At 37.1% G+C, this 18,931-nt stretch overlaps 2 protein-coding genes across 5 annotated transcripts in view; both read left to right on the plus strand.

Moving 5' to 3' along the window:
* The window catches only part of LOC123540568 (zinc finger and SCAN domain-containing protein 12-like), a 125,530-nt gene extending 109,877 nt beyond the window's left edge, over positions 1–15,653 (plus strand). The window contains exon 5 of one of the 3 annotated variants that reach the window (XM_045325683.2): positions 15,259–15,653. In XM_045325683.2, the coding sequence (XP_045181618.2) occupies positions 15,259–15,500 (242 nt within the window). In that variant the 3' untranslated portion in view covers positions 15,501–15,653. Of the gene's footprint in view, positions 1–563; positions 2,644–15,258 lie in introns of those variants that run through there. The other 2 variants (XM_045325694.2, XM_045325681.2) reach the window with 2 other exon arrangements.
* Positions 5,066–11,221, plus strand: LOC123540567 (glucose dehydrogenase [FAD, quinone]-like). Of its 2 annotated transcripts, none has more exons than XM_045325673.2 (2): positions 5,066–5,184; positions 6,963–11,221. In XM_045325673.2, exon 2 carries the CDS (start codon positions 6,969–6,971, stop codon positions 8,763–8,765), a length of 1,797 nt encoding a protein of 598 aa, XP_045181608.2. In that variant the 5' UTR covers positions 5,066–5,184; positions 6,963–6,968; the 3' UTR covers positions 8,766–11,221. The 2 variants fall into 2 exon arrangements, with proteins under 2 accessions (XP_045181608.2, XP_045181607.2); XM_045325672.2 differs by having other exon boundaries at positions 5,126–5,249.
* Positions 15,654–18,931: the final 3,278 nt, after the last annotated feature.

Raw genomic sequence — 18,931 nt, forward strand, 5'->3', positions numbered from 1 at the left:
TTCTTGCTGAACCCTTTAAAACATGTGCATGATCAAAACTTCGAATCACCTCTCGATATGTTGGCAATATTCTTCACATGCCTGACTGTACACCTGATATTACTCACACAGTGTCAAAAATAGTTGGTTAATATCATATAAAAATTTCAACAAATAATCGAAAAATGTGTGTACCTTTCGGCCTAGACTCAGTTAAACAGTCTCAAAAATACACAACATAAATAGGTGGGTGCGAAACAATTTTAACTGGATGTAAATAAAAAACAACACAAGAGTTCAATGTCTAGAAATTTTGAAAGAGCGAATTTCTTGAGTCTCTGAACAAATTTTATCCTGTCATAATATCTGTTTTAATATGTTATTAAAAGTAATACTGTCAGAAGGAACTTTTGAGAAAATGTTGCTGCAATAGATAGTTTAGAAGGAACACATTACGGGTACCATAGTGATGTTGTCCTGGTAGTGTTAAGTAGATTTAATTAAGAATATTAGTTAGCTTAGCAATAGATTACAAATCAGGAAATGAAGGCGTTTTTTTCTTCTAAATATTCGTTTCATTTCAGATTTGTTGGAGATGGAAAACAAGCCAAGTCGGAAGAAGAAGAAATGGGGTAGTTATGTATGTCACTTTTGTGAAAAGTTCGTGCAGTCACCGTCACACCTACGTAGACATTTGCTAACCCATACAGGAGAACGGCAATACTGTTGTGAACTGTGTTCGAAGGAATTTGTTTTAAAACAACATTTAAAGGTCCATCTTAAAAATGTTCATAAAATTCAGTAAAGTCAAACAGTTGTTATGGAACTTTTTCAGAAACTAACTTTGACAAGAGATTACATTAGTTTTGGTATTTTGCAAAATATTAAATGGTATCATTAATTAAAGCGTCCGACTGCCGCCGGAAATATTCGTGAATTACCTCATAGTTTATCTCCTTTGGCAAAATTGAGAAGAGAAGAAAAAATGTCACCATAATGTTAAAAACACAAATTTTCGTACACATACATTGTGTAGTTTTGCTTTATATTGCAATATTTAGTTTAGGGTGATATCTTTTGAGCATTTTAGTTGAAAATCTGGACGTATTATGATTTGTCTTTTTCAGTGGGTCAACATTTGTGAAACTGGGTGATCCTAAGCTAAGAAAAACCCTTTAAACATATCAGAATGTTTGTTTATATGAAATCTAGACCATGTTCTGAGGTCAATAGGTAGGTCGCGGGGTCAAATCATAGAAACATATTGTAGGCACTAGAGGCCATATTTCCTACCTGGGTAATAGTGTTTGTCCCTTTTTATTTAATTCAGACTAAGTTAAAGTTCATAAACTAGGTCACTACTAGTATATCAGCTAATAGAAAACCCCTGTTTACAAAGTTAGGACTATATTATTTTTACCTTTGGTATGTGAAACCCTGTCCGTATATTTATTTACATTGGTTTAAAACTAGGTCAAAAACTAGGACACTAAACAAAATCAATATGATTTATATGAGACCTGGTCAGAATGTTTGTCTTAAGATCCAGGTGAAGAATAAGCGCCATGTAACGTCATAAACTAGGTTAAATCATAGACACCATTTGTTAATACTATAGCTGCCTCAATTTCCATCTGATCTTCATTGAAGTTTTTGCCCCATGTGGTTCTGGGACAATCTATGTATGAAAAGAATTGGAACCACTGCTTTACCCTTGCATGATCGTAAGAGGCGACTAATAGGGTCTTAACACTTGGTTTTGCTGTAACTCTGTGATTCCAGCAGGTATGCAAATTTTGATTCCATACCTCATGTTTTTATTTCGATGTAAATGAGATGTGAAACCAAAATTTGTAGTCCTGTTTGGCGCCATATAACCTATACTGTGTTGGTGCGCCGTAAAACCCAAATAAATAAATAAATCATTGAATTTTATCAGATTGTTTCTCTTTTAAAAATTATATAAAAATAGGACATGGTCGAAATTGGGTTAATCAAAAACCAGATCACTAGCTCAGATCATAGAAGAAGGCTCTTAACACTGCATTGGCCACAGTTTTGTTTGTCAAAAAGTTTGTCTTTGAATGTAGTTCAAGTTTAAAACATGGTTTTCAGAGTTATGGGCACTAGGTCACTATGTCAACTTAACATTGTTAATGCTTCAGAGGCGACATGTTGTTGAAAGAGCAGAAAGGTCAGGTGGGCTATACAGGACCTTCTTGGATCTCTTGTTTATATTCTATGGAACTGGTGTAGTCGTATATTGTCCTATGTTGACGACAATCACATGTTGAAAACGATAACCTTCCGTGAATTGACGTACATTATGCATGGTTTTAACATATTTCCAACGCAGTATATATGTAAAGGGTCTTAGATCATGTTTAACGTAAAAATGCCTCTGTATAAAAACATGGTATAATATATATATGCCATGTAACAACCGGATTTTCACAAGTATCAAAATTTCTATAATATATGTATGTACATGCAGCAAAACAGATATGAACACTTTTTTGTTCTGTTTCAAAAAGTAACACAAATTGAAATTAAAACAGTGTGGCTTATACACATAATTGCATTCATATACGTGTTTGCTTCTAAAATTTTCTATGCGAGAGTTGTTAATATTTTAAGTGTGGTATTAAACCCGTATTAACAATCGGCTAATTTCGTATTCGCCAACTAAGATTTCGTTGTTCTCATTCGTCAATTAGCTAGCATTGAGCTTTATTTACGACCGAAGAAAGCCGAATTTCATGTATACGAGAATACGTTGTCTACGGAAATTGCCGAAAGAGTATGTACTAACCACCACCGCAGAACGCCATATCAGTCGCTGCACCTAGCAGTACCAATGGGTGTTTATATTCCACAACAAATCCACTAACCCAAGATTACCCTTGCATGATCGTAAGAGGCGACTAATAGGGTCTTAACACTTGGTCTTGCTGTAACACTGTGATTCCAGCAGGTATGCAAATTTTGATTCCATACCTCATGTTTTTACATGTATTTCGATGTAAATGAGATTTGTGAAACCAAAATTTGTAGTCCTGTTTGGCGCCATATAACCTATATTGTGTTGGTGCGCCGTAAAACCCAAGTAAATAAATAAATAGTTTCAATGTTGCTTTATACACACCTCAGAATTGTACTACACATTGACAGTGGTTCAAAATTTGCATAATATTTACCTAAATTTCTGTAATTATGACTGACAAATCAGCAGTGACATATTTTTACCTGATTGGGACGAGAAGTTGTATTATATATTCTTTCCTTGCACAAGGGCACATGAATTGATATTGTGTGCATTAAGGGATATAAGTAAATTCAGAAAGTTGACTTTCTTTCCCACGCATAAGATCCAACAAGTTCGAATTATATACAGATCGTATATGAGTTTATACGACGTACCAATCACCACCGCAATACACCAGACCAATTACGGCAAAGAGCTTAGCAGTACAAACGTAATGGTAAAAGGAAGGAGTAAGTACAAATATGCAATAATAGATATTATTATTAGGTTATTTAACGTTGTTCTGTACAATACGGAGATATATTTGGACGAGTACCCAGCTGAGAAAACCATATTGGACGAGCCGCTAGGCGAGTTCAGTATGGTTTTCTCAGCTGGGTACGAGTCCAAATATATCTCGTATTGTACAGTACAATGTTAAATAACCTTTTTATTCTATATCGATTTTATCTTACTATAATAATAGTTTAAATTAAAAATGTTTCACTGAATATTGTTTTCCTGCCTTTTCTAGTTTTTCCCAGCTTGGTATGTTGATATGAGTGCAAATATATATTATACAAAACAATGTTAGACCTTAAATAACCTTTTTATTCTATATTTATTTCACTTCATACGTAATATACGTAATTCATTGAATGTTGTTTTTTCTGCGTATCATCATTTAAAAAAAGTATATGGCGCAACCTCCCTACAACAGCCATTTGGCGATTTGGGTGGTAATAATACTTGGCTGAGATATTATGCCCACAAACATTGTCAGCAAGTTTGGTGAAGATCGGTTGAAACCTGTTCGACTTAAAAGAGCGGACAAGGCTAAATTCCCCGTTTTTCGAGTAATTCAAGGACTATAATCAAAGAGTGCCTGGTACAATTCGGCTGGTTATCGAAATTGGCCGAGATGTAATGCCCACAAACATTGTCAGCAAGTTTGGTGAAGATCCGACGCAGACAAGTTTTGGATGCTGACCGCCCTCCGCTGCCATTCATAATCTTCTCCATTTTGTTTCTTAACCGTTAAATGAAAAAACTGCTGAGGTAGCTATTCAGACAGTCAGGGCTGATACCAATTTCTAGGTTTCGTCCGGAACGGCTTCTTTTAGCGACTTTTCAAATATTCCAACATCTGATGATCCTTTTTACTGTATTTTTAAGTTTTTGATTATTAACGAACGTTTTAATATCTAAATCAGATAGCATTGTTATCCCTTGAATCGTTTTTGTGTGTTGTAAACAAAAAAAAACCCAAATTAAATCCAGATTTCAAGACGCATAATCAAACTCTGTACATACAGCGCCTACTTCATCCGATTTACATTCGGAACATTTTCACGCGTTTCGGGCTTTATCGTATGTTTAACATGGGACTGTTGAACCGTCCAAATACAGAAAATACAGGATTTTTTTGTACGCGCGTGCGTCCAAATATAGAAAATACAGGATTTTTGTACGCACGTGCATCCAAATACCGTAATATATTGTACGGTCACGTGTTGCAAATGAACGTTCGCGATTGGATAGATAAAATAGGTATAGAATAAAATAGAATGTAGATTATTGTAAGCCGACCTTATTCCTAGCGGTGATCATCGCTATGAGGGTTGAGAAGAGAAGCCAGTTTCCCTACTAATGCGCTGAACTTCAGTGGATCTACTGGTATCAAGCATACTTACGACCTCCAACACTCGAAGCCGTGGGGCGCTGTCTCCGAGGCTAAGCTTATCAAAGTAACATTATTTACCTGTATAAATAGTCATCTTACAACGAGGGAATTCCATATTATAGAATACATATATGATGCACACATCCGGGGACCAATTTGAATTTTAAACATACACCTCGCCGTTTGTGTAAAATAACAGCTTACATTTTAAACAGACCGCGTCTTTTCTTATTCAAGATATGGAACACTTCCGGGGGACTTGAAAAATGATACTGTGGTAAAACATTTTGCTAGTCTTTGTCAGTTTAAAGTTTATTGTGGTGCAGAGGTATTAACGAAGAGGTAAGATTTCAGTGTTCATTCAATAGCAAAAACGAAAAACGATCAAAATGAAACACTACGCATGTAGTTAAAAATGAGTATTAACTTCGTTGTAATGACAAAATAGCTCAGTTTAAATTGATAATATAATTCAATATGCAGGAAGTATGCCATTTGAAAATGAGTTATCATGCGTTAAGTATTAAGTTTAACTGATAGTACATGTGTATTAGTTACGCTTTACAACATAAAATAACCTTTTGTTGACCTATTATTTACTTTTTAGCTCGACTTTTCGAAGAAAACGGCGTCGGCGTCGCCGTTGGTTAAAGGTTTTGATAAAGTCAAATATCGCTGTTACTATCAAAGTTATTGACTTGAAACTTAAAATAGCTATTTACTATCAAATTCTACACCAGGAGAAACAATCCCATAACTCTGATTTGAATTTTGACAGAATTATGCCCCTATTTAACTTAGAATTTTTGGTTAAAGTTTTTGATAAAGTCAAATATCTCTGTTACTATCAAAGCTATTGACTTGAAACTTAAAATACTTATTTATCATCAAAGTCTACACCAGGAGAAACAATCCTCGTAACTCTGGTTTGAAGTTTGACAGAATTATGCCCCTTTTTAACTTAGATTTTTTAAAAAATTTTTTGATAATGTCAAATATCTCTGTTACCATTAAAGCTTTTGACTTGAAACTCAAAATGGTTATTTACAATCAAAGTCTACACCAGGAGACACAATTTCCCTAACTCTGTTTGAATTTTGACAGAATTATGCCCCTTTTTAACTTAGACTTTTTGGTTAAAGTTTTTGATAAAGTCAAATATTTCTGTTATTATCGAAGTTTTTGACTTGAAACTTAAAAAAAACTTATTAACCATCAAAGTCTACACCAGGAGAAACAATCCCCATAACTCTGGTTTGAATTTTGACAGAATTATGACCCTTTTTAATTTAGAATTTTTTGTTAAAAGTCAAATATCTCTGTTACTATTAAAGCTTTTGACTTGAAACTCAAAATAGTTACTTACTATCAAAGTCTACACCAGGAGACACAATTCCCATAACTCTGTTTGAATTTTGACAGGGTTATGTCCCTTTTTAACTTGGAATTTGTTTTACTGGCAAAGCTCTAATTCAGAGTCGAGCACTGATAAAAGTCGAGCGCGCTGTCTTACGGACAGCTCTTGTTAAAATTGTATGCGGTGCAATTAGGGTCTCCCTGCTCCCAGTGCTTCCTGAGACGCCTCTAAACGTACGCACTACCGGCACTCTCTGAGGTGCTCCTAAATATATTTCGGGTGCTTCCAGCCCTCTCTCGGGCGCTACTAAATGCGCTTACAGCACTCATAGGCATTCCTTAATTTGTTTCGGGTGCTGCCTGAGGCAATACGCTCTTAAACCGTCTTCTAGCCCTCTCTCAGGCCCTCCTATAGAGCCTTCCTCAATACACTTCCGGCAGTCTCTAATGCTCTCTCAAATGAGCTTCAAGCGCACTCAGAGGTGCTCCTTAATGCGCTTCCGGTCCTCTCTCAGGTTCTCCTAAAAAGGTAGGAAAAGTGATGATATTTACTAATTTTCCTATCTTATAATGTTTTTTTGTTTGTTTTTAACCAGATTTTCAAAATATCTGGTTATTAGGTTGGCAAATGTCTAGGGTGGACTTGGTTTCCATTCAATAACTTAGTGAAGGAGTGACCGATTGCATTCTTTATTGCAGACAAAGATGTCAATCTTGAAAACTGGTGTAGCTGCTCTACTTCTAGCATTAACATACAACTACTTCACTAAAAGTACTAGAAGTATTATACTCGACAGGTATCCTGATGACGAATATGATTACGTCATTGTCGGAGGTGGGTCGGCTGGTTCCGTGCTTGCGTCGAGGCTTTCCGAAGATAATAGTTCCAAAGTCCTGCTACTTGAAGCCGGGGGTCATTACGATGAAAGTAAAAGTTTCCACATCCCACTGTATCAAATGGAAGCATTTTTCACTTCTCATGATTGGGAATTTTATTCAGAAAGAAGTAATCAGTCGTGTCGAGGACAGAAGGGAAACAGATGCTACTGGCCACGTGGGCGCGTTCTTGGCGGAACTAGCATTATAAACGGCGTTGTTTACACACGTGGAAGTCCATTTGACTTTGACGAATGGTTTGCAGCTGGTTGCGAGGGATGGGGTTATCGAGATGTTCTTCCATATTTTCTGAAATCCGAAGATATTCAAATAGATGAATTAAAGTCTTCACCGTATCATAGTTCAGGTGGGCCAATTGCTGTCACACATAAGTATGTCACCCAATTATCGCATAAGTTTCTAAAAGCTGGTGAAGAATTAGGTTACGATGTGTCAGATTACAATGGAAAGGATTTGGAAGGGTTCAGTATAATACAGAAGACTGTAAGAAATGGAGTTAGAAGCAGCACCAGCGTGGAATATCTTGGAAACACAGAATCGCGAGATAATCTTCATATTGCTGTGAAAAGTCTTGTTACGAAAATTGATATTGTTAATAAAAGAGCGGTTGGTGTATATTTCGTCAGCAGTGGGAGAAAAAGGTATGTTAAAGCAAGAAAGGAAGTTATTATCTCTGGCGGAGCTGTTAATTCTCCTCAAATACTTATGCTGTCCGGAATCGGACCAAAGCATCATTTAACGGACATCGGTATACCGGTGATTGCAGATTTGCCTGTTGGTGAAAACTTGCAGGACCACCCAATGGTTTGGATGAAGAGCAAGATCAACAAACCATACAGTGTTACAGGTGATTTGATATCAAGTTGGTGGTCATGGTTCAATTATCATGTATTTGGTGACGGACCTTTAGCGTTTACCCTACTAGATGGAGCTGCATTTCTTCATAATGATCAAAGTCAGCGCGGGAAAACTCATCCGGATTTCCAAATGACGTTCGTGAGTTCTCTCCTAAGGTTTAATGCGTTTAACTTTAACGAAGAAGTAGCTGAGAGTATGGTCGAAAAGGATGATAACCAACATGGGTTTATAACGTCAATCTCGCCGTCGCGCCCTTTCAGTAGAGGAAATATAAAATTAAGAAGTTCAGATCCATTCGACTATCCGAAAATAGAGCCAGGATATCTTTTGGATGAGAGGGATATGAAGACATATTTGGGAGCTATACGAATTTGGGAGAAACTTACAGAAACTGAAACGTTCAAACGACTTGGTGTAGATATTAGCGATATGAATATGCCATTCTGTGCAAAATTTCGGTTCCGCTCGGATGAATTCTGGGAATGTATTGTCCGAAACGTGGTGTTGACAGTATATCATCCAACGGGTACCTGTAAAATGGGCGCTGCAGATAATCCAAGCGCTGTTGTTGATCCACAGCTGAGAGTCAAGGGCATAAAAGGTCTTAGGGTTGTAGATGCCTCCATATTTCCTAACATTACTTCCGGAAATACGAATGCTCCAATAATAATGGTAGCTGAGAAAGCGGCTGATTTGATTCGTGGAATCGATTCTGTGAAACAATTGAGACAGAATTTATCTGTATAAAATAATTATAATGTTAGTTAAGCAACCAAAACGGAGTTGCTCTGAATGTGAATTGCATATTTGATGAATTTATTATATGAAGTTGTGTTTACATATAGTATGGTTTTATTATAGTTTCGAAATGAATTGAGGTTTCGTGTTTTTCAATCGGCTGAGATGTTTGATCACAGCCAAATTGAAATGACTACCAACACAAGTGTATCTCATACCCAAATGTAAGTGAAAACCAATGTTCATGTATTTCATGCCCAAATGGAAGTTAACACAAATGTATCTTACACCCAAATGAGAATAACTCGAATCCCAATTCTTTCTAAGGCATGATCAAGTGTTTAACAATTTTGAGGATATATGACGGTGTCGCCTTCTATGAAGCGATAACTTCCGGTTATAAAATAAGGACGACTAGACGTGAGGACTCGGGCGATATAACCTTGGATATACCATCTTGAGGTCAATGTTATTCTTGAAGTAGAAACATTTAAAATATCACCGAAGGAAACATAAACTTTTATTTGCTAATTACTTATTTATTAGTCCCTGCAGGTTGAAACCCAGTTTCGGGGACTATAGGAATGCGCTTTTCCGTCTGTCTTTCCGTCTGCAATTTCGTGTCCGGTCCATAACTCTGTCATTCATCAAAGGATTTTAATATTGGTTGGCACAAATGTTCCCCATGATGAGACGATGTGTCATGCGCAAAACCCGGACCCCTTGCTCAAAGGTCAAGGTCACAATAGGAGGTCAAAGGTCAAGAGGGGTTTTTCCTGTCCGAACCATAACTCTGCCATCCATGAAGGGATTTTAATATTACTTTGTACATATGTACCCCTTAACAGGACAATATGCCGTGCACAACTTTCAGACTTTTAGCTCAAAGGTCCAGGTCACACTTGGCAGTCAAATGTTAACATAGCATGAACAGGGTCTGTTTCGTGTCCGGTCCAGAACTATGTCATCCACCAAGGGATTACAATATTACTTGGTATAAATGTTCCCCATGATGAGACGACATGCCTTGCGCAAAACCAAGAACCCTACCTTAAAGGGCAAGGTCACACTTAGAGATCAAATGTCAAAAGGATTTTTTTCCTGTCCGGTCTATAACTTTGTCATGCAAAACAGGATTTAAATATCAGTTGGCATAAATATTCCCTTGGACAAGACAACGCGTCATGCGCAAAACCTTGGCCCATAGCTGAAAGGTCAAGGTCACACTTGGAAGTCAAAGGCTTTTTTTCTGTCCAGTCTATAACTTAACAATCTTTAAAGGGATTTTAATATTACTTGACACAAATTTTCACCATCATAAGATGAAGTGTCATGCGCACGAACCAGGTTCCTAGATTTAAGGTCAAGGTCACACTTGGTAGCCAAAGGTCAGATACAAGAATGACTGTTCTGAGCATTTCTTCTTCATGCATGGAGGGATTTTGATGTAACTTGGCACAAATATCTACCACCATCAGACGGATTGTCATGCGCAAGAACCAGGTCCCTAGATTTAAGGTCTGGGTCACACAGCGGTCAAAGTTCAAATTCAAGAATGACTTTGTCTTGAGCATTTCTTCTTCATGCATGGAGGGATTTTGATGTAACTTTGCACAAATGTTCACTACCATGAGGCACCCTTGTTTTGAGAATTACTTCCCTTTTTTATTACTATAAATAGCTTATATTTTAACCTTTTTTTTTACTGGCCGTGGGGAAAAATCGAGACCACTTTTCTGTGGTACAACATGCATATTACATCCAATTTTTACGTATATTTTGACCTATTTCTACCTGGTAAAGAGTTTTGTTATAACATATTGTATATATATTACAATATTGTTTATACATCATTGACAGATATCATTTCATTATGTTATACTGCAGCAGAGACAATTAGGTGCCTACCAGTTGGGGACTTTGTATTGCATGGCAATACTACATTCACTTGATCAAACTGTTATTAGTCAAAAGGATCACTCTTGAATAAGCAAAAACAATACGGGAATATATTTTTCGCAATTTTATATTAAACAGTGACATTAACGAACTCAGATCTGTTTCATTACCTATTCTTTAACAGACTCAGTCAAATCGAGTCTGCAATACATGTAATTTTGCTTGGTTGCGTTATGTGTGTCCAAAAGATCTTCTAATTGATTTTTTTTTCATTATCACAAATGTAGTCTTTAAGTGCTTATGGCAGCGGTAACATGCCTTCTTGTGCTTGGGTTAAGTTTATTTTGTATCTTTGGGACCGATCATGGAGCCTATTCAGATGGACTATTATAGAATTCCTCTACAACCGGTGCTAGGAGGCGAGGTGGGTGTTGCTCATTTCATTACCTTTCGTGAACAGACTCAATCAAACCGAGTCTGCTTTCGTTTTGCATGCTTCCAGATTCTTAACAAATATTTACATGTCTAAAGTATATACATTCAGCGAATGAAGTATGAAAACAGTCTTATATTGTTTTAAACAACCGAAAAATGTGTTAATACGTATCTTCAAACCGTGAATTGCACTTACTTAATAGTATTTCCATTTGCGATTTCAACATATTTTCCTTTGTCCTGCACTGGTAATTCAATATAATTCAGACCCATATTGACCAAATGTGATATAACTTTAACGTAGTTTATAGTTTATATTATGCGGTTATGTTCATTTTAGCTCATCTGATTTTTTAAAAAAAAGCGATTAGTTATTGTCATACTTGATTGGCGTCGGCGTTGGCGTTGGCGTTGGCGTTGCCTGTTTAAGTTTTATGTTTAGGTCAGCTTTTCTCCTAAACTATCAAAGGTATTACTTTGAAACTTGCAACACATGTTCACCATCAGTAGCTGACCCTGTAGATCTCTGCAGATAATCCAAGCGCTGTTGTTGATCCACAGCTGAGAGTCAAGGGCATAAAAGGCCTTAGAGTTGTAGATGCCTCCATATTTCCTAACGTAACTTCCGGAAATACGAATGCTCCAACAATAATGGTAGCTGAGAAAGCGGCTGATTTGATTCGTGGAATCGATTCTGTGAAACAACTGAGACAGAATTTATATGTATGAAATATAATTTTAAGTTAAGCAACCATTTAAGTATACAGTGGACTTGCTTTGACTTGTAAATCGTGAATCTGAATTGCGTATTTGATGAGTTAGTTATATAATGTTGTGTTTACTTTTAGAACGGTTTTATTATAGTTTCGAAATGAACTGAGGTTTCGTGGTTTTTAATCAGTTGGGAAATTTTCAAAATGATTGGAAGTCAAAGGCATCAACTCCAGTGTATCTTATATTCGAATGAACACCAATTTTCATATATTTCGTACCCAAATGAAAGTTAACACAAATGTATTTCATGCCCAAACGAAAATACTATGTAACTCGAATCCCAGTTCTTTCTAGCTGGATGTATTGTAATAATTGATTATTGCATACTTTTGATTTCCGCCTCATTACTACGGGGTGAACTTCCGGTTATAAAATAAGGACAGCTAGACACGAAGAATCTGGAGATACGGGTAAAACTTTGAATATACTCCTATCTTGAGGTCAATGTTATTCTTGAAGTAAAAGAACGATTGTTGTACATATACAGTTTCATTAAAGGAAATAAATAATATTATCTGGATTATCTATTTTTTAAGTCTGGGTCACTCAGAGTCACTCAAAATAAATTTTACAGTAATTGAACGGTGCCATTAACGAACTCCGATTTATTTTAGTTCCTTTCACTAACAGACTCAATCAAACCGAGTCTGTGTTGCGTTATGTGCTTCCAAAGCATCGCTTATCGATTTTATCAACTATTACCACAGCAATATTTAAGTGCCGTGTGGCGGCTGTAAAAAGTATCTCCGTACTTGGATTCAGTGCTGTTGTATGTTGTGGGACCATTGAGTCCATTCACCGTCTATCGCCGGTGCTAGGAGGCGTGCGGGGTGTTACACATTTCGTTACCTCTCATGAACAGAATTAACCAAACAAAGTCTACTATACTTTTGGATGGTTCTTCTTGCAGTAGGACAGAATTCTTACCATTTTCATTTTTAATAAATTTTCGGTCATTGTCAGTATTGACGTCGCCATTTTGGAAACTACCAAATGTTAAGATAATACGCCTTTTGTCATTGGTTAGAATTTTATTGTTCTCTGTTTTTATTTGTGAGTGTATTTGATTCGTCGAAGAACTTGTTTATATATAAATACCTTAATTTAACATATTAATTGCAATATGTTCTACTTTGACCGCATATATACCGAGACACAATAGTGTATCGCTCGGTTAGATACGGCACAATCTTGACCAGTAAATCTGGACCTGTCCGATGAAATCATCGATCATCGTTGACCGTAATACGGCCACACATATATAATATTTTCAGTTACATTAATATTAACTTAATACATAATTCTTTAAATATCTCTGAAATATAATTTCTTTAGTTCTCCAAGATATTTTCATGAATTCATAATTGAATATACATTTGTATATACAAAATAAAATATATTAGTCACAATAAATTTCATAGTTTTTTTTTCTAAAGCGGCAGTGTCCATCATTTGGAACCACTGAGTAATAAAATTGTCTTTATAATTATCCGTCTGTTTGTCCGTCACACGCAAATAACTGTGATCAGTCACTGTCCATCAATCCTAAATTATGCTGAGAACCTGGGGCCGCTATTACACTCTCTACGTTTCCAAAGGCTCTTACTATAATATGTTTTGTTTTTGTGTTTGAAAGGTTTATAGGAACAGATACTCCATTAATTCACAAAATGTGTCCCACACCGAGGTTTAAATTAGTGACCTCAACATGTAGCTAGTGAGATATTTCCCGGAGACATTTTAGCACAAGGGTTACCCAATCAAAGTATCTTAGGAGGGTGACCTACGTACAAGAAACGTTTGTAAGTGCCGATATGAATATACAGCTCGAGACTTTTAGGTGGGAACGAGGCTTTGCCGAATTACTACAAAAACAGTTATTTAAGAGCCAGATATTCCTGTCCGCACTTGTAAGCAATAATATAGTCTTTCTCCTGCACACCATATAATAGTTCTAAGCTTTCACTCCTGGACATTTTAATTATCACATGTCAAGACCCGTGTTCTTGAAAGAAGTTAGTGTGTTCCCCAATCCCCACTGGGGGAAACATATTGTTTTGTCCGGTCCGTCCGTCACACTTCATTTCCTGTCAATACTTGGATAACCGTTTGATCTAGAACATTCTGACTTCATAGGGTGACAGGGCTTATGAAGCAGACGACGCCTGTTGTTTTTGGGACCACTGCATTAAAGGTCAAGGTCAAGATCACAGGGGCCTAAAAATTGAAAACCATTTTCGATCAATTCCTCGCGAAGCACTTGCCCCAGAATGTTTAAATTTCATAGAATGATTGGGCATGCAGAAAAAATAACCCCTACTGATTTTTGGGTCACTCTGTTAAAGGTCATGGTCACAGGGGCCTGAAATGTAAAACCATTTCTGATCAATAACTTGAGAACCACTTGACCCAGATTGTTGAAACTTGATAGGATGATTGGGCATGCAGAGTAAATGACCTCTATTGATTTTTGGGTCACTGCATCAATCGTCAAGGTAACAGAGGCCAGAACATGGAAATCCTTTTCCGAACAGTAACTTGAGAACCATTTGACCTAGAACCTTCAAACTTCATGGTATGATAGGACTGACGCCTATTGTTCTCTGGGTATCTCCAAACGTCAAGGTCACAGGAGCCTGAACGTGGAAAATCGTTTCTTAACAATAACTTCAGAACCACTTGACACAGAATGTTGAAATTTCATGGGATGTTTGGACATGTAGAGTAGATGACCTCTGATTTTTGGGTCACTTGAGCAAAGGTCAGTGTCGCAGAGGCCTGAACTTGGAAAACTCCCATCAGTAACTTGAGAACAACTAGGCCTAGAATGTTGAAACTTCTAGGATGATTGGACATGCCAAGTAGATGATCTCTCTTGCAGCCAACCATCAGTGTCTCTTTGACTTCCGCTTCTGACCCCTATTTTCTTCTTGCCTATTACAAATACACATTGGGGGAGATATGCGCATTTTTTCAAAAGCATTTTCTAGTTTTATCCTTCAGCTAAAGATATTCGAGGTATTGGTAGCTTGTGACATTGCGTTTATATACCATTCTTGCGTGTAATGTTGTCAGAAAGATGGCGTTTTATTTCCGGCATTCCCCGAATCAAAATGACTGTTAGTGTTTCCTATAAACCATGTTGTTACTGTGATAAGGTAGTGGACCCGTAATGATACTCGGCAATTCCCGTATGACACTCGGCAATTTCCGTGTGATTACGTATTTTTAAGCAACGCACACAACCTTCTGTAAAAACCGTGAATTGCCGAAATCACGTATGGAAAATACATAACTTTCAGACTGTTGATACAGGTCCTTTACCTTTAGTTAAAAATGGTTCTATGTACATGTAAATGTTTAATCTATATACAGATTGTCTCACTTTTTACAGATTCACAGAACAGTTTCGAACGAGATCTCAGTAACTTCCCGCCAGCAGACGACGCTCAGAAAGCGACGAAGCACGTGTGTCCAGTGTGCAGCAGACCATTTCCCTCGTCGTCTGGTTTATCACGTCACGTGCTTACACATACGGGCGAGAAACCGTTCGAATGTGAAGTGTGCGGTAAAAGGTTCAACAGGAAGGGGAATATGAGAACACATATGCTTGTACATTTACAAGCACCTCATTAAAGATATCTACCCACCACGCTTCATTAAGGATAACATGGTGTAATAGGCCTAAATTTCACCAAAAGTTGATAATTTAAGCTTTAAAATTGTCAAACGATAGAAATGATATGTATATTGACAAGTTATACAGTGACAAAAGTTCTCAAAAATTTCCTTTAGATTACTTCCCCTGATAATTTTGATCTTTTTTTCATGAGTTATCTTCCCTGAAAACTAGAAAAAAATGATTTTCTCCTTTTCCCTACGGGGAATTTTAGATTTCTTTTTGATATTTGTATCAGAATCATGTAATGCAGCTTTGTTACACCTCAAAATGGTAGCAACGCATTTTGGTAGTCACTACCAAAATTCGGCCGAGTTTTGGTAGCGACAAAATGCGTTGCAAGCGTACATATGATGCGTTAAGGATCATGGAATGGAACGTTCTTTGGTAGTTTTTTTTTTCTTATCTACATCAGGGGCTGTGCCCATTTTTACATTACGCACAAAAGAGAGTTCCGCTCCCGAGATATGGTTTTCGTATAAAAACAACTAAAATTTATATTCCTGAGCGTGTGAAAGGGGCCTCAAACGACGCTTCATATGCAGTAACATTGTATTGTTTTGTTGTTTTAATGTTGTGCTAGTGTTGTCGGAGAGATTGTCCACTGAGATATTTTAAATCACGAACATGATGAATTCTGTAAAACGAAGTATAAATGTGAAGATGGCACGCGAGTCTTCCACCTAGATAATTTTATAAACATCCCACATAAACATAAATAGTGAATTATGTGCGTGTTTTAGGGGTATTAGGTTAATAATTCCGGCAAAAAAAGTTTTTTCTCTTTAAGGGTGTGGGTTTCGAGAGTCCGCCGCAGATATCTTTGAAACACAACGTAAAAGAATGGTATAATGTGGGCGTGGGCTTACTGGAATAATTTTCCAAAAGCTGGATTCTCCGTCATTAGATTTACAGATTCTATTTTTGGTGGATAAAGGTTGCATGTCTACCTTGTATATACTTTTAAAGGTATTATACAACCTGTCTTATGTGACCTCTTCTCGTGAATCTCCTGAATTTTAATCTCAAACAGTCTGTACTTACTTACGGGCGTTTGTGAAACCTGTCACAGGGTCATGCGATCGACGCATCAAATAATTGTAGTGAACAGTTGTGCCAAGTTCCGTCAATACCTCTCGATGTATGTCAAAGTTAAGAGTTGCATTGACCTCTCACGTGCGTTCCAATGGTCATGCTTGATTGAATCTAGAGCAGTTATATTTTCAAGGTCAAAAGGTCAAGGCCGAATGAGCGACTAAATTCCATTATGACTCTCTTTGAAATAATATTATCCATTCGTCACAAAATATTCTTTTTGTAAATCATGAGATTATTATTAATACCGTTTTGCGTTGGATGTTTACATATCAAACTCATTTTGGTACTACATTTTTGTAAACTTCCAAATTGCGTTGAGTGTAACGCATTTTGGTAGTGATTACCAAAACTCGGCCGAATTTTGGTAGTGACTACCAAAATGCGTTGCTACCATTTTGAGGTGCAACACAGCTTTCTACCGCAAAATTTTCTCGACACTCGAGTTCAAATTCTCATAATCAATATATTTCCCATAGGCATCAATGTTAACTTCAATACCGATTATCTCCGCAAAAAATGATAAAATTTGAAAAGTCTCTCGGTGAAAAGTTTTTAACTTTGAATGTCTTTAAAATGACCAAATTTCATTTAAATATTACCATCCAGTTACAGAATATGAAATATGGCTATTACACCATGTTATCCTTAAACCTGTTATGTCACTGAAAAATCATGGCATTTGTAAATTTTGGCAATATTATGTTCCTTTTTAGCCCACCATCATCAGTTGGTGGCCTATTCAAATCACTCTGAGTCCGTGGTCCTTCCGTCCGACCGTCAGTCAACAATTTCTCGTTATCGCATCTCCTCAGAAACTACTGGGGGGATTTTGACCAAACTTTGTCAGAATGATGTATTGGTACCCTAGTTGTGTTCCTCTGAAAATCAGACTGGTTCAACAATTTTTGAGCGAGTTATTGCCCTTTGTTTATTTTTTTTTTATAATTTACATATATAAGGAAAAACTTTGGAAATCTTCTTGTCCAAAACCACAGAGCCTAGGGCTTTGATATTTGGTACGAAGTATCATCTAGTTGTCCCCTAACAAGATCATTCAAATTATTTCCCTGGGGACAGATATGGCCCCGCCTCAGGGTCACAGGGTTTATGTAGACTTATATAAGAATTTTTTTAAAAAACCTCTTGTCCAAAATCACAGGGCTTTGATATTTTGTATGTGGCATCATCTACTACTAAGATTGTTCAAATTAACCCCCTAGGGTTAAATATGGCCCCGCCCTGGGGGTCACATGGTTTACATAGACTTAAATAGGGAAAAACTTTGAAAATCTTCTTGTCCAAAGCCTAGGGCTTTGATATTTGTCACGTAGCATCATCGAGTGGTTCTCTACCAAGTTTGTTCAAAATATCCCCCTAGGGTCAATATTGCCCGCCCTGGGAGTCACATTGTTCATATAGACTTATATAGGGAAAAGCTTTTAAAATCTTATTGTCAATAACCTACACCATTCAAATTTGGACCACATATATAGTTTTGAGTGGCAAGATGAACCCATGCCCACCCGCTTAGCTCAGTAGGTAAGAGCGTTGGTCTACGGATCGCGGGATCGCGAGTTCGATCCTCGGGCGGGGCGTATGTTCTCCGTGACTATTTGATAAACGACATTGTGTCTGAAATCATTAGTCCTCCACCTCTGATTCATGTGGGGAAGTTGGCAGTTACTTGTGGAGAACAGATTAGTACTGGTACAGAATCCAGGAACACTGGTTAGGTTAACTGCCCGCCGTAACATGACTGATATACTGTTGGAAAACGGCGTTAAACCAAAAAAATAAAAAAAAGAACCTTGACATGAGTTGACCTTGAAATTGACCTAGTGACCTACTTTCACATTTCTGTAGCTTCAGCCTTCAAATTTGGGCCACATGTATAGTTTTGTGCACTGGAAAAAGTTTGACATTGACCTTGACATTGACCGACTTTCACATTTTTGAAGGTACAGACTTCAAATTTGGACCACATGCATAGTTTTGTGCTCCGAAATGAAATTTGACCTTGATTTTGACGTAGTGACCTACTTTCACATTTCTCAGGCTTCAGCCTTCAAATTTGGTTCACGTGCATAGTTTTGTGCACCGAAATGAACTTTGACCATGATCTTGACCTAGTGACCTACTTTTATATTTTTTGAAGGTACATGCTTCAAATGTGGACCACATGCATAGTTTTGTGTTCCAAAATGTTAACCTTGATTTTCACCTAGTGACCTACTTTCACATTTCTCAAGCTACAGTCCACATGCATAGTTTTGTGTACAAAAATGAACTT

Source organism: Mercenaria mercenaria, chromosome 16 (assembly GCF_021730395.1).
Source record: "Mercenaria mercenaria strain notata chromosome 16, MADL_Memer_1, whole genome shotgun sequence".
Classification (NCBI taxonomy): Eukaryota; Metazoa; Mollusca; class Bivalvia; order Venerida; family Veneridae; genus Mercenaria; species Mercenaria mercenaria.